Source organism: Babesia microti, chromosome IV (assembly GCF_000691945.2).
Source record: "Babesia microti strain RI chromosome IV, complete genome".
Classification (NCBI taxonomy): domain Eukaryota; phylum Apicomplexa; class Aconoidasida; order Piroplasmida; family Babesiidae; genus Babesia; species Babesia microti.
This window is the reverse complement of record NC_034969.1, coordinates 1716463-1732383: the sequence shown is the minus strand read 5'-3', so window position 1 is coordinate 1732383 and position 15921 is coordinate 1716463. Positions and strand designations below refer to the sequence as shown.

Sequence of the window (15921 nt, the reverse complement as noted above, 5' to 3'; positions counted from 1 at the left end):
ACTGTTAAGCACTTACAGAGTGACGATCAGTAGACCCTGCATATGAATTAACGATTGTTACGCGTATTTTTGGATAAAAATTGTTTGAGTAAATCGATGAGTACACCGCATTTTGGTACAAATGGTTGGGTAGCAATTCTCTTTTCAACATCAGCCAACGAAACACGTTCAATAAACTCAACTTCAGTTTTTTGATACATGAGATCATCAATATTACAGTCTACCACTGTTAGCTATTTTAGTAAGGTAACTTACGTAAAATTTGTAGTGGCATCGGCTGGTACTGTTTTCACTTTTATATGTTCCCAGCTCGATTAGTTTATCCGCGGGTACGTCCAATCCAGATTCCTCCAATAGTTCCCTTCTGGCACAAGTGAGGAAATCTTCTCCATACTATAAAATATAATAATATTGTTGGAAATTCATTGTAAAAATTTAATTTGAACGAGTTTATCATGTAAATTTGTATTAAATATATAATTGTTATTATGAGTAGAGGAAAAAATCGCCATTTTTTCAACGTGATATACTTACAGCCACGACACCTCCAAAGGAAATATCAAAGTAAGATGGAAACACCTCTTTGAGTTCCGTTCTCTTGTGAATAAAAATATGCGGATCTTGCAGCGAGTCGATTGCAACAACTCCCGTTGCCCTGTGCCATAGATTTTCTAGTCTCTAAAATGAGCTATGGATTACCATCTTCAATCGCGACACTTTACCCAATTCATTGTTGTTTTCATCAACTAATAACACTTGCTCGCACATATTAGGAAAATTTTCTAGGTTTGTGGTCATGGTGGATGAGATATATTATGCAATTTTGGTAAATTTAATGATTAGTGCGGAATATTTAAACAATTTACAATAATTAATTAATGCATATATTGATATTCAATGTGTAATTGGTGTAGGGCTACACGTACGCGGGATAATATGATAAGGCTGTTGTGTTGCAAGGATATAGAATAATTGTGGAATCTCGTGTGTAAATTGGCGTATACCAAATTTCAGCAAATTACATGCAAACCCCGCATTTCTCATGTGTAAATAACTTTTTCCGTTACACTAGGAGAGCAGAAGTTAGAAAGTGTATATGTAACCTAACATATTATTTTGCAAACCAGCTTGGCATTTCATGATAATCAATCCCTATTAACATATCCTTAATAATAACCTGTACCAGTGTGATACTCGGGGACTTGTGTTAAACTCTAAACCATAATATCTAACACAATCAATGGATTTAACAGCCCAAATTGATAATATGAATTAATATACTTAAAATTATCGTAAACTAATTAGACATAGTAATTATGTATACAAACAATTAGACTGAGTGGGTATGTACACAAACGAATATAACAACAAATACGTATACAGCAGGGTGTATAGAGTGCGATTATATATACTGTGATACGTTTGTATATAGGATTATAGGATATTAGGCAAAAAAATGAATCTGGATGAAAAGTGGCAATCACAATTTTTTTACATAATTAAATTAAGATGCATGATTTTCTACCGCGTGGGCAGTTCAGATTGTCGGGATGGACGACAGCTCGGACAAGTGGGACGTTATATCCTACCAATCTATTTTCAAAGTAGCAAAATCGGACATAAACAAGGGATTGTCTCAGATAGTAGCAAATGTCAAGGAGTTTGCGAAGCCGCTGGCGATCCCGCGCTTCCAGGCTTCAATATCAGTTCCAAAACTAGCCGATTTCATGACGACGTTCGCACCACGCCTCGTATGCAGCGCTGAGCTGGTTAATGACATAGCCCAATCACTTGACATACACCAGAAGCTGATAGTTCAAGCTCTGTCCCGAGATGTTGACGAGGCAATGATCGACAAGCGCATCCACTCTAGTTCTATTTTACAGGTGATGTGCCACGCTTTATCGTTTATAAATACCCAAATAATGTACCAGATCAAGATAATAAAGCTTTTAATGGAGAGTTTGGGTAAATCTAGGGACGAGAGCTCTACAACGCATATGGTGGTGATTCAAGGTGCAAGTTTACTAGCAAAAGAGGGATTAATTGAGAACATATTAATGTGCATATCTTCTCTGGATGCACTGGGGTTCAAATACCAGAACAGTACACTTTCCGACTCGTTAACTTTGCCAAACGTGGGCAGGAAGGAGATGGCAGCGATTCACTCGGAACTACTGAAGATGCTACTAGAGATTTTATACCTCTATTTTTTCCATTTCAACCCGACACAAGTTCAGATAGACATGCTATCTTGTTTAATACCACATTGTTACTCCACTTCATCTGCAGTGGCATTTTTTTCGCGAGTACAGGGTGTGAGGGATGAAATATCCGACCCTAATCTATGTTTTTACCAGCCTACGGCATCTTTTGAGAAATCAGGGCGGGATTTTTTCACGTTTTACGTGATTTTTGTTCTATCGGTCGCTGCAAATCCCCACCTAAAACGATGGGATGTGGCAAAAGCACAGAGCGTAGGTGATAATGTTTCTGGACTAGAGAAGATTACATTCGATAAACAAATTCAAGGAGGGTGGAAGAAATCAGCATCTGGCGATTTGGCAGAAATGATTTTTGATGGGCTTTACCGCAACGACTTCCAAGTTGTTCTAAGGGGCGTGGAAAACAACGTGCTGTTCACCATCTCACAAAATTGGCTGGCAAACTTCCAGATTTATAATGTTGATTTCATATCGTTCCTGTTTGAAGGGTTCATAAAACAATTTGGCGAGGCACTCATCAAGCACCAAATCAGAGAAACCAGAAGATTTGTTATATTGACCAGCGTTAGGAACTCTAACACCACTTTCCAGCAGCAGGCACAAATACCTGGGAAATTGGTACTGCGGCTCATCACCTTCCTAAACGGACTTGTTAAATTACATCCCAAGTCCTCGTTCGAATTCGTCTCCTACTGGGAGAGGTGTTGCTCTGTTATGTCCGATCTAGTGGCAGATATTGAATACCTTTCCCCCGTGCCCGAGTGGTTTTCGCAAAAGTCTGAGGTCAATTGGGAAGATCCACTATTGCAACCTTCAGCAGATTTTTCCTGGCACGATCATAAGAGGTCCCTAGTATACCTAGCGCAAGTTGCAGGAAATATGATAAACGTCTGCGTAGAGACATTCGACCCATTGTTTGTAGAACTTCTTGACTTTGGCGCAACTCTGATCTCCTCAGATCACACTAGCAAGATCTGTAGCCGAATTTGCAACTTTCTTATGATTGGAGGCGGGAAGATAGAATTTCCCGCCTTGTTACAAAAATTGGTACTGCAAGTCGCAGGAAAAAGAGCCGGCCTATACCATCGGCTAGCGGGACAGGTATATGCATGCATAGTATCGCGCGATGCACAAATAGAAACCTGCAACGTGGCCGTACTTCTGAATAAATCTCCCCAAAAACAACTAGCCGGGGGATATACATTCGACTCCATTTCATCCGTTGAAGCGACCAGAACAGCCCTCTTCGCCATAGGCCTGGGCGGTTCCTGCCCCCTTGGAGTGGACCAAGCGCTAGCAGCAGCTCTGAGGCTTGTAGCGGCGGCCAACTCTCTCTACCTAAAGCCCTACTCGCCGCCCCTGGACGTAACACTTTACACCTCAAGCGCAGACGTGCTGCAGGTGCCCATAGCACTAATGACCACCAGCAGTGAGGCCGGGGGAAAGAAGAGCCTCTCAACATTTCCAAAGGACTTGCCGTCTCAGATCGTCATTGGACGTGCCTGCTCACTCTTCATGACCAAATTGGCGGCCACGCACGAGCAGGCCGTGGGCATATTGGCAAAATTGGAGGAGTGCTTTCCCGACGAGGCGCATATAGATACGCTGGCCAAGGGAGATATCGGAGGTTCAGATAAAGCAATTAAACAATTATACTCACAATCATTGCGTCCCTGTGAGCTGGATGCGGTGATTGCCTTGGAATCACAAGTACAAACCCCCTTCCCCCCCCTCTTCCAATTTACAATCCTTATGGCCAGCATCGTATCATTACTTCACTTTATTGGCTTCAAGAGATTCCGCCTGGCCGAGATGGACCGGCTTGTCGATAAGGTACTGAGATTGGCCGCAGTTTGCCCGGATACGGACTGGACTCTGATGGTATACATAATGGAATTTTTCAAGCTAGTGCTGAGGGGGCCTCTGGAGCACGAAGAGGAGGGCCATGATTCGCAGGGCGGACCTAGCACCAGTGGCGGGGCAAAGACTGCCGCCTTCAAGATACTGCGCGAGTTTTTATCAGTCAAGTCTAGGGTGGGATTTTTGACTAGGGTCTTAGGGGCCGCCAAGCGTGACATTGAGGCGCGTAGAGAGCAGACATTTATCGCATTTGGGCATAAATCGCAGAATAAAGAGAACTCTGGACTTCCAGAAATATCCGAATGGGCTGCAATCCTCGCGTGCCAGACGCTCAGGCTTTTGTTTAGGCGCGATACGGTTTACCAGAAAATCACAGGCAGTAGCGCCCTAGTACACCAGCACCTCTCAACAACAGACTGCGAAAACTTGCTGGCCTTCGCCCGCCCTGAGGTTTCACCGGCCCTGCAAAAGCTTTCCCTGGGCCTCCTATCGCAGATATCACAGAGGGACTTTTTGCTCCTCGACCTATGCCCCCTAGAGGATTCCGTGGCAAACCATTTGAGGAATTTGATATTAGACTTTTCCACAGTTGAACGAAGTTACAAAGTGAACCTGGACGAATTTGTCTGTGACCCACTGTCCAACCTCTTCTGGATACAACATGACTCCCATACTTTTGCAGAGATGATGTCTGGCGTTATGTCCCGAAAAACATTCCTTCCCATTCCCCTACCCATTTACATTGAGTGGCAAAAGTCGGAGGACAACCTCCTCGAGATAAGAGATGCCAAACACTTCGTCCGTAACGTAGACTACGCCCTATCAGAGAAAATATGCCCCACCAACAACCTCTCGCTCTTCCATGCCAACTCCTGGACCCACTCGTTGAGGGCCCTAAACCTGGCCACGGGCAGCCCCGACTCGGTGGTAACGATTGGAGATTCGGCACGAAGCATACTGCTCGCGGCTCTTCACCAGGACTACACAAACAGGCTAGAGTTTGCACTCAAAGTGATACACTCTGACGATGGCTCCATTGACGAGCCGCATACCACAGCTGGAGTGGGGGCCGCCTTCCAGGATGCGCTGGCCTCACCAAAGGACTCGTTCCTCTTCCGCCTAGTGGTAAAGTGCAGGGACGCAGGAGAATCTGCCGGCGGGAGCCTGGCACGGATGCTATTGCTGGAAATTTTGCAAGTACTGACGGTGACTAAAAAAACCAGCGAGAGCGTTCTAGGCATCATTGGCCGCGTATGGCCCGACATTTACGGGGACCTGGGGACAGAGACGCGGGGATCTGGGGACGATATGGGCTCGGCACAAGCCCTAATTCAACGAGGACTGCTGCTACAAATCGTGGCCAGCGAGGCCGCCTTTTTCTCGAGTTTTTTCCACTCTGGAGCTGAAACTGGGGACACCCCACACGTAGACTGCTGTCCAGAGGCCATGCGCCAATCTGACCTTGAAGTAATGCGCCGGGAACGCGAAAAGCTTCAAAAACGCGCTCGCGCGCTCTCTGTTAGACAGGAGGAAATCCTACGTTTGCTTGCAGGCGAAGCACAGGGCAGCAATGAGGGCGCCCGGCAACATCTGCAGGCCGAGATGGAACGCATAGGCATAGAACACATCGAAATTGGCAAAAGGACCGCTCAAATGCACCAAATGGAGGGAGAGCTTGAACAGAGGCTGGCCCAGACCATTAGACGCGAGAGCTGCCTGCAGGCACGCATAGGCCAGGTCCTCTCAAACGCCCACGCCCTGCTGGACGGGCCTCAGTCGCTGGTTATCCACTATGCCTCGATAGCCGACCTGAAAGAGTCCTCCCTGGTTGGGGCCAGAGGCATAGTGGACAACCAGCGACTGAGGCCCAACGCCAGAGGCGCGCTAAAGTCCCCCAAACTCTCCCTAACACTTTCCCTGCGTACCATGAACAAAATACGCAACATTGCCAACGCACAGATCGGTATAGATTTTACTGACGGCAAGAGCGCTAGGGACGTTGGGGATGCTTCCGCCGTCTTTTCCGCCTTTGCCCGCCGCTTCCTGTTGACCCGACTCCACGTAGCCATAGATGCCCTGCTGGGCCTGCTAGCCACCGTCCTAGCCTCCGAGGGCGGGCCAGTCAGGTCCCTCAGTGCGGCGATCCGCCCCTACCGCGGGGAGCTTGCCGCCAACTTCTCCGCCATATGTAGCAAGGCGCTGGGCGTCTTAGTCTCCAACATGCGACCCTCAAATTCGCTCTTCCTGGCTGCCCTCGCTAAAACGATTTCAGCGCGACTGCCTGCAGATAAAATTTCGGAGCGGGAAGCCCCCGGGGGGGGTCTGTCGGAGAGGGGCTCCAGGGTGGGCTACGCCCTAGCGTTGATCTCTGCCCTGGAGACCTACGACCTGGACTGGCTCGCCCGCTCTATCCTCTATGGCACTATAAAAAACCTCACCCAGGCCCTGCGTCCGGGCCGTGGGGGCGGAAAGTTGGAACCGCAGGGAACCTGCCTCGGAAACTACCTCCAGGCGCCAAAATTCCTGACCCGGTTGCTAAAGGAAGCTGTTTCTTGCAGCTCTAGCACTGCTGGCGAGTTGCCATATTCTCTCAGGACTGTGAGCGAGTGCTATACGTTAGACTGTGATGCCGCGGCGGTCGCCATGACATCTGCTTGTCAGGAGCACCTTATTCTCCACGTGGAGGCCCTAAACCTGGCAGCCTCTGTTCTTGCTGGGGTCACCAGGGTCGCCTACTCTGAGGGGTGTATTGATCTGGGGCCGGGGCTTGGGCGTATTCCTGGGCAGCTACTGCTTCAGTTGGTGCAGAAGCGTTTAATCGTCCCATCAGTCATTAGTCGTTTTGAGATAGAATGTGCCATGGCCTCTTTGGACGCTTTGACGTCTCTTGCACGTTTTTTGGTGCCCCTTTGGTATGATGAGTCCCTAGGCATCGCCGAGGGCGACGGCCCCGAGGAGGGCGAGCTGGCCCCCGGCTCAGGCGCTTCACGCTCCCTATTGGCTACGATCCTCGATTCGCCCTTTTTACGCGAGTCCAGGTTTGTGTGCTCCTTTGCCACGCTCTTCCAGGCCCTGCTGTCTAGGTTGGAGTTATCGGCGGAGAGCGACGAGTACGACAGGTTGGCCATGGGTATAATGGCATGGATGAGCAGGGAGTTTTCTATGATAAAGAGCTATTTTGAGCCCTCTTGTGACCACCCAACCTCATGGATTTTGCTAAGGATTTACATTTACTGTACATTTTGGGCTCTCAATAAGTATGGAAATTGGGAAGACTACAAACGTACTATTTCTAGGTTTTCGGAGACGATTTCTGTCGGTCCGTCGGCCGCGTCTGTTACCCCAAAGATTGCATTGATTAACTTTTCTCTGATTTGGTCGGATTTGGTCTGCAAGTTTCCACCGGCTAGCATTATTCCCTCATTTGCCGCCTCGAAATGTTTGGAAATTGCGGTACAGCTTGCAGGCCTGGAAGGCGTGGATGTGGATTCACCTCCCGATGTATCTTTTTTCTCCAAGATGCTCCTTGGGCTGGAGTCTATTGCCCTGGAGCTTGGTGCCTACGAGTCTGACCTGGACCCACTGGGCGATCATGCCACCAGAATGAAGGGCCTGGACCGCTTGGATACCATCTATCAGGTCTTCTTAGCGTCATCCACAACGCTTTTAAACCATTACTTGTTGTCTGATGTGCATAAGGATTCGAGCGATGGTTGGAGTCTTAGCAGTGAAAAAAGTTTGGTCGTGTTGCTACAAGTGGTAGATTTTTCCATATTGTTGTTGCAATATGCATGTGCATGCACAGACAGTAAGCAGTTTGCCGAAAACGTCCGGCAGCAGTTGCAGCTTTTTATCGTTGGTCTGGAAAACGTGGGCGTTTACCGCCCCGTGGCCTTATTGCAGGCGACGCACTACACTTACCTGGCTCCTACACACTTAGAACAGCCTTCACACGTAAGTAATTTTTACACTTATCTTATCTGTTGTGTTAGATGGTGCATAAAGTTTATGGTGAAATTATTTATTATTTATGTTTATTTGACTTAGGGAAAGCAGGTGGTTAAGATGGAGGATGTGACATCGCAATTGATAAAAATTGGAAATGTTGCTCAGGAGCTTTATGCAGTGTTAATGCCGGCCTAGCCCATGCATTTATTTCCAATGTTTCAGGGCTGCTTTTTGCATTGGTTGCCGTTCCTTTTGTTGTAATTTCGTCAATTTTTCAGGAGTCACACCTCGATTTGGGTTCTGGATTGGGTTGTACGAAACGGACAGAGTAAAGCGTACTTGCAACTGAGGCGTTTCCTAATTTTACTTCTATGTAATTTTATTAACACATAAAATTTTTACCACTATGAAATTCAACAACGCTCATATTGCATATGCATATTGAATAAGCAACAATTACAAAGAATTCCGTATTATCTAATCCATGTCTTTATGCATGAAATGTCGTGACTTAAACACAAATTTACTCATATTTGTAAATCGCATTTAACGTGGTTTGGCCTATTTCTACGCATTGCTAATATATTTGGTATTTATAATCACTATAAATGATAAGTGGCTAGATATAGAATCTGCACTATCCGTATAGTAGTATTCATTAGAAAATTACCGAATAAACATACCGACCATACTTCATATAATAGATGAAACGTTGAACAAACGTCAAATTACTCCGAACCTAGGTTAAGACGTTGTTAGTTTTGTGTTAGACAATGTATGGATGCATTTACAGATATACAAACCAAGGTCCGTTAATTACAAGTGTAAAAACTTCAGAGAGTAAACTAACGGTAGATATGGAAGCTCAAATTTTGATGCTGCATAATTTCAAAAATGACATGCTTAAAAGCATAATTTGTGGATGTCCACAAAAAGCTGTTGAAAATTATCAATAACCCGGTAGTAACAATACGTAAAGTTTGCCGTATTGTTACTACCAGTGTAGTGCTGTGACATGATTGACAGCACGGTGAATAACATGCACAAACGGGCCCAAGCTCGCAATCTTTTGGCCTCTACAATGGTGCCCGGAATGCGAGATAACTTTTTCGTTGAATGCAAACAACTTGATCAGGCTTTGGCTTGCGAAGAATACTTAACACATTTACTCATGGGTAAACTAAACTCAATTTGTAATATTTTGCTCGATAAATCGAATCTTATGCCACACAACAAACTGCGAATACATGTTTTCAATCAGTTTCAACATTTAAACCAAAAAATTAGCAATACTGATCGCTCACACTATGTGTACCAACCGCCCCCAACAGTAACTCTTCACATAAACATTTATCTAATAGATTCTTCCCTCATACAACAGCCAATTAAACGAGCAATTGGGTCCCTATTTCGTACCATACTCATAAGAAATGATAAGTTCACCTCGCTTTGGATGAATCCAAGGGGCGTGAGTTCGTGCAAACCATTTCACAAAAGAATAGACCCCTCCTCATCTCCTTTCATACCCAATTCCAATTGCACATTCTATGAAATGAAAAACGATACGATTGGGGTTGAATTATGCTTAATTTATGAATGTGATACCGATATTGAAATTACTTTGTTTCCCCAAGACAGGACTCCAATTGTTAAATATCATAAAGGGCTCTTAGAATTCTTTGCTAATTTGGGCGTGGATATCAGCTGTAAAGGTATACCAGAAGTTGCAGGACTTATAACTGATTATGCACTAAAAAATAATTTGATGAATATCACAGATCAGACAATCAAGTTGAACGAACCACTTTCACGTGTATTTTCTAGTGACATCAAACTGAAACAATTGCCTCAGACACTAAAAAATTTTACTACATCCGTGGCAAAAACACCAATCATAATAGAGCATCGCATCAAAGCCTCTGGAACGGTGGCACAAAACGAATCCTATTTCGATCTAGACTTGGATTATGCGGGCCAGACGTTGGTCTTCCCCTGGAAACCCATTAACGTATCGGCTGCGCTCAGCTCCCTAGGCACAAAATTCTCCGAGACTTTATCGAAATTAGATGCCAAAGAGTGCGAACTTAGTTCTAAACAGTTTACCCTGATCACCACACTTCGTGACAAAATCCATTCGCTACATTTATATCGCACTTTTGTGAATTCGCAGGAGGAATTTTTTATAAACCTAATGGGCAAAAATCAGTTGGATCCAAGCAAGCCTCTAAAATCTGATAAGGAGATTGGGTACAAGAGCTTCTCACCCACCAGCCCAAGTACTTTTCATAAGGTAATTCAGCATATTATTCAGCCCTGGGTTTATCGAGCGGTACACGAATATCTGGTTAATCGGAACAAGCCCCTATCCTACCTTATTGAGTAATATTAAGTTGATTTAGACGGGCGTTAATGAGTTCGGGCGTGCTCAGTAAATTGCAAAATTCAAAAAAATAGACGATAGCAGATTGGGTTTTATTGCATTTTGTTTATGACAACTAAGCAACTCATGGCCCAATCAATTCTTGGGATTTTTAGCTAATTCAGTGAGTTAAGTTGTTGTGCGTTAAATACGCATTGCAGTTTTATATATGGCGCTAACCGCTACCTTAACCATGCTAGGATATAATTGTAGATATGTATTTTAAGTAAGCTAACAATATACATATTGACATTACGTATCTAATAGCATACTATGCCTGTTTGTACAATTTATGGGCTTATAGTAGAGTTCAATTACTGGGTGTTAATATTTGTTCAATGCTTGAATTAAAAAATTATTGTGGCGGCCCAAGCTGAATAAATACGTGTCATTTCGTGGTAGGAATGTAAATATCTGTAAATAGAGGCCTTGCTGGACGCATCAGCGGACCCTTGTTGTCTTGTCTATCGATATAATCCCCCCAATTCCCAAATTGATTATTGTAGGTAAAATTGATGGCAACCGAGCGTAGAGGCTTTTGCACTGCAGGTTCAGTAAACACTTGAGTATCTGGGTTATCTTTGCCATAAGGAATCATGTTAAAATTCCAAACTGTCGAAGGGATGACCCCCGTAGGTACATCACTAGGTTCCACCTTCAAATAGTTGCACAATTTTTCAAAGGAGTTATTTTCAGTTGCATCAAACAAGGCATCCTCCCACAATTTGTCCAATCTTTTAACATTTGCATTAAAAAGTGCCACTTTGTCATTAAGTGTCTCAGTCTTTGAGTTCCAAAAGCCATGCTCATTTAAATCATTAGCGATTCCAAGAGAGAGCAACTGTGATATATCCTACGTTAGTGGATTGTAATTACAATTATGCCTTGATAATGTAGATTGATTAAATAAGTTATGCCCCAAGTAGTGGATAGGAATGATAGGAGGGCAATGAATTGCTAAGTTACATGTGCCTTACATATCTGACGTCAGGGTTATGCTTAATGTAAGATTTCCTAATAGGCCTATAAACTAACGATGCTAGCAGTGTTGTAGTATTCCAAGTTGAAGCTCCTAGATATTCGATTTTGGGTCTAAGGCCGCGAAGCCACAACACAAAACCTGTGTACGTGGGATGCTCCCCGTAATGCATCCTATCCGGAATAAAAGGTTGCCACCTATTCTTTGGCGGTTCTCCCCAATGTGGTTTTGCAGCGCCTCCAGCACAACGTCTCAAACTCACATACATTATAATCCACACCCACAATGACTACAACAACGCAGTAGGAAACGCCTGCATACGGAACTATTTGCCACACAATATTCTCACCATAGTATACCAGTTGCTTATCATGTCATTCCCACTTTGAATAATTGTTAATTTGCTAAAATTGCATGTCAAATGGCCTAATGGAATGATTTGTATATAATGGCTAGTGTACGGAAGGTCCGGGTCAGTTTTGCTGATGACCTGGTATCTAACCGGATTAATCACATACAAATTTCCTCCGATCACTCTTCAACAATCAAAACTCCGAGTGAGCCTAAAAATGAACGGTCTTCTGGTAACTTTAGTGATATGTTGTTGAAAAGATACAATATTGCCAAGGGCCAATTCACCACGCTTGCCCCTGAGGCTACTCTTATTGGCGCCTTACCTGAGTCAAAAATTGCCTTGAAAAGGGACGAGGATTTCACCATAGATACTGTGGGTGAAAATCCAGATGATCAGTGTAGAGATGGGATTAACAGAGAAATAGACACCGAATTAGCGTACATTAGTGACATACCCCCGCTGGACCAGTTGTTGACTGATCTAATAGCTAAGACGCAGAATGAAAGGGATGAAATCGAAGCGAGTATTGAAGATGTCGTTAGTTACTTGAATGGAGCGGATTCAAGGTTGGGTAAACTAGACGATGAGATTCGAATGGCTACTGATAAATTGACATTTTTATTGTACATGGACTACACTTTGGCCGATATTGTGAATCTTATGGATGTTATTAACGCGGAGGTCAACCATTTGAAGAATCTGAAGAAAATTATGATTAATAAATTATGCTCCAAAGCTAGGGATGATGATCTTAATGTTGAATGTGATGAATATATCAGCAAGGTTATGAAGTTGAAGGGTAGGATTGGAGACAAATACTTAACGTCCAGTGCATGTGATGTACTAGTACAGTTTCATGATCTCTATCCCGATGATTATGTAAGATCGGGATTAGATAGCCACGTCATTACGATTTTGCTCTTTTACTCCCAATTAGAGATGTTGTTGTGGGATCCTTTGATTTTCTTCCCCTCCTCAAGTGCCTTTCTTAACACTGGTGAGGGAGATAATGCTGGGGAAAGTTACATTGATACTAATAGCGACATCACCCATTTTACCTGGTATAAAATGGCCTCTAAATTCAAATCATCCGATTCTTTCATAAGGATAATAACACAAAAAGTATATATAGATTCTGTATTTGATTTGTTCAAGATTTGGGAATGGTGTACATTTGCCCATGTGGATAGGTATGTGTCCTATAATTTTAGGTTGGTGGAAACGCTGAAACCAGTATACGAAGAATCACAGATTATTGATACAATTGAAATGATGATGACTAAGTTGGCCAAAGTTGGTAATCCAGAGGCCCTGGAGAATCTAAACATCATCAGGAGTTATTTTCGCCGTGCTTAGATGTTAGATGTCACACCCTCACGTAAATTAAAATTGTAAATTCTCACCAAAAATTTCGATTTAACCCAAATTCTCTAACGCAGACCTTTTAAATTGCTAATTTTTTCTCTAGTGCAACGGTTATACTCTTTAAAATCTTCAATAATATCTTATATTTAGATTAGATGAATATTTGTTCCGAAAAATAAATAATGCATAAGTCGCACGGGAATATATTAAATAGATAAATATGTATTTTATAGCTATAGATTCTTGAGAAAAATAATTCATATTTTCGCTAAATAATTAGCACGAATTATAAAATAGGATAATCCCCCTGCAACAATTCCTTCTTAAAAGATGCCTCGTCCAGTTTCGCATCCAAATACTCACAGATCTGTCTCATGTCAATTTCAGCGTTTGACAAACAAGTTGTGGCACCAGGTGATGCAGTTACATTGAATATTAGCCCCGTATTGGCTGATATTTTTGTCTGACCAAACAAAAGTTTCCTCTGATTCTTGTCTATCAGCTGTGGCCTAACACCCCCAAACCCCTTGGAATATTCCAGGTCCCTGAAGCTTAGACTAGGTACTATCTTCCTTGCATCCTAAATTAAAGAGCAATTATATTAATAGACGATTGTTGCGCCAGTTTATTAATACATTTTAAATTTAAATATGTGTTTATCCAATTAACATATAAAAAGTTATATACCTTCAAGAAAAGAATACGAGAAATGATGGGAATCTCAAAAAAGAAGTTCTTAATCATATATCTCAGAATTTCGGGCTTAGTGAACAAATCCTTATAAACACACATCACATTGCGATCTATCTTTAGTACCCTTAGGAATGCAAAGAGGCTCCAATAGTTGTACCTTTCTAAAAATGGCAAGGGTACTGCAGTTGGTCCAAACCGGCACTTATCGGATAGTAAGATATCTGGATCTCCATGAATCGCACTAAACGGGAGCACTGGATTTTGCACAGTGTAAACTTTACCCTTTAGAACATTTGGGGCAAAATAAAAGCTGCCAGCCACAGGCAATACGCTATACTCCAATCCATAGCCCAATTGATGTGCAAAATAAAGCGAGTATCCACATGCACTGAACACGACAAATTTGGCATTGAAATTACCAGCAGAAGTTATGACATGATAAGTACCATCGTCAAGGGGCTTCACCCTTTTGAGTGTAGTATTGAGGAGGGGCTGAATGGATTTATATGGATCATTTAGTGACATGGAAGATTTGATAAATGATCTGCTAAGTAGCCCATATTCAGCAGTTGTATGTTCGTTAGCTACATATAAGGCGTTAAGCTGTTCTGGCCGTTCTGACCTCCATCGACCCTTAACAACATTCGGTTCGACATTTCTGATTTGTTCCTTATCCAAGTACTCAAGCGTGGGAAATATCTCCTTAAAAGGCTTATATCTATCACTAAGGAATTGACACTCCCTATCTCCCACCCCCAAAACCATCTTCTGACCTATTTGACAAATTCTAAATCATACATTATTTACCGTTGAGCTTCTGATGGTGGTAGCTTGGTTAAATAATTTCTCAGCATATCAGCGCACCTTTTGACCTTAATCGCTGTTTCTGGAGTGTAATTGGTTTCAATGTCCCCTATGTAACATGAATACATACCACAATGGATGGTTTGGCTATTGTTTTTGGCATGGGAAGCAACCAATCCATAATCCGATCGTCTTTCACAAAGCACAATCCTTCTCACATCTAACTGACGCCGAAATTACTTGTAAACTTAGATAGTGTGTAGAATAGCGCGGTACCAGACACTCCACCGCCTACTATAAAGACGTCCACATTTGTTGTACTAAAATTCCTACTAGTCAAATGCGGAGAAGTTGCTGAATTCTTGGGTTTAGCCACAGATTTCACAAATTTTAGCGGGATCATAATTACTAAACTAATGTGCACTATAATTATAGCCCATCAGCGTCCATCGCTGCCCAAGCCCTCTCCAGTTGTTGATACTCCAGTTCCAACTGCTTGCGATAATGAATAGCCAATTCCTTTGCTCTGTCAAATCCGTGCAAATGACAACTTAATAAAACGGACCCATACCTGAAGTAACAAGAACAGTTTACGAAAAAGTTGCGTTCGAAATTACTCCTTTTAAATTGTACACGCCAGGAACCGGATGGATGCCACCTGAAATTAGATTAATCATCTATTATTCATCCAAAATCAACATTAGTGACACAATACACTAACTTAAACTAGTGGTAGTTGTAGCGATATTTGTGGATAGTAATAAATATTTGAAACAAATTTTCAAATTATTTTAAAACGTAATTTTATTACCTAACCCCAGTGACATTGCACTTGAACTTGTCCCATTTGATCTTCTCTGATATCTCCATGGCATTGGCCGTGTTGGCATATACCAACTTCCTCAATGCGCTGGTACATAGCAACGATTTGGGCAAAGCATCTTTAATCATCAATCCATCCTGCCCAGATTTGCCTTTGTATTGCGATGTCTGTTGCGGGTGCAATATGCGAAGCATATAACCTAAATTGTGCCTAATTTACGTTGCTTTTGGGTAACATGTTTCACCCCGAAACCACGACGAGGTTCGTATACATAATATGTATCGCCATAGTTAAGATTTCCAGAGTGTGATTTGGCAAAATTAACTTTCCAACTCTTAAAATGGCTGCTAACCTTAAAAAAAAAATCATACATATACAGTATACGTAATGGCCGCTGCGTATAGGGTGGTCTTAATGTTGTATTAAAATTCTATACTATGGTATTATCGC

General features: G+C 42.9%; 7 protein-coding genes across 7 annotated transcripts; 3 read left to right on the top strand and 4 right to left on the bottom strand.

The window, feature by feature from the left end:
- Nucleotides 1-47: 47 nt before the first annotated feature.
- BmR1_04g09720 (nucleoside diphosphate hydrolase, putative) lies at nt 48-798 on the bottom strand (the record flags this gene model as incomplete). Its single annotated transcript, XM_012795065.1, has 4 exons — nt 48-233; nt 256-393; nt 535-678; nt 700-798. The coding sequence occupies 4 exons, from the start codon at nt 796-798 to the stop codon at nt 48-50; spliced, it is 567 nt and encodes a 188-aa protein (XP_012650519.1).
- Nucleotides 799-1550: 752 nt separating this feature from the next.
- Nucleotides 1551-8228, top strand: BmR1_04g09715 (hypothetical protein; the record flags this gene model as incomplete). The annotated part of the gene is made up of 2 exons (XM_021482815.1): nt 1551-8039; nt 8133-8228. 2 exons carry the CDS (start codon nt 1551-1553, stop codon nt 8226-8228), a joined length of 6585 nt encoding a protein of 2194 aa, XP_021337966.1.
- Nucleotides 9049-10487, top strand: BmR1_04g09710 (hypothetical protein; the record flags this gene model as incomplete). Its single annotated transcript, XM_021482814.1, has 3 exons — nt 9049-10323; nt 10345-10412; nt 10433-10487. The coding sequence occupies 3 exons, from the start codon at nt 9049-9051 to the stop codon at nt 10485-10487; spliced, it is 1398 nt and encodes a 465-aa protein (XP_021337965.1).
- BmR1_04g09705 (conserved Plasmodium protein, unknown function) lies at nt 10841-11699 on the bottom strand (the record flags this gene model as incomplete). Its single annotated transcript, XM_012795062.1, has 3 exons — nt 10841-11305; nt 11329-11409; nt 11430-11699. 3 exons carry the CDS (start codon nt 11697-11699, stop codon nt 10841-10843), a joined length of 816 nt encoding a protein of 271 aa, XP_012650516.1.
- BmR1_04g09700 (hypothetical protein) lies at nt 11880-13142 on the top strand (the record flags this gene model as incomplete). The annotated part of the gene is made up of 2 exons (XM_021482812.1): nt 11880-12976; nt 12998-13142. 2 exons carry the CDS (start codon nt 11880-11882, stop codon nt 13140-13142), a joined length of 1242 nt encoding a protein of 413 aa, XP_021337964.1.
- On the bottom strand, nt 13438-15051 carry BmR1_04g09695 (malate dehydrogenase (quinone); the record flags this gene model as incomplete). The annotated part of the gene is made up of 5 exons (XM_021482811.1): nt 13438-13731; nt 13839-14631; nt 14652-14757; nt 14779-14868; nt 14889-15051. The coding sequence occupies 5 exons, from the start codon at nt 15049-15051 to the stop codon at nt 13438-13440; spliced, it is 1446 nt and encodes a 481-aa protein (XP_021337963.1).
- A 26-nt stretch (nt 15052-15077) lies between these two features.
- Nucleotides 15078-15844, bottom strand: BmR1_04g09687 (transcription factor with AP2 domain(s), putative (ApiAP2); the record flags this gene model as incomplete). The annotated part of the gene is made up of 4 exons (XM_021482810.1): nt 15078-15198; nt 15220-15306; nt 15460-15670; nt 15691-15844. The coding sequence occupies 4 exons, from the start codon at nt 15842-15844 to the stop codon at nt 15078-15080; spliced, it is 573 nt and encodes a 190-aa protein (XP_021337962.1).
- Nucleotides 15845-15921: the final 77 nt, after the last annotated feature.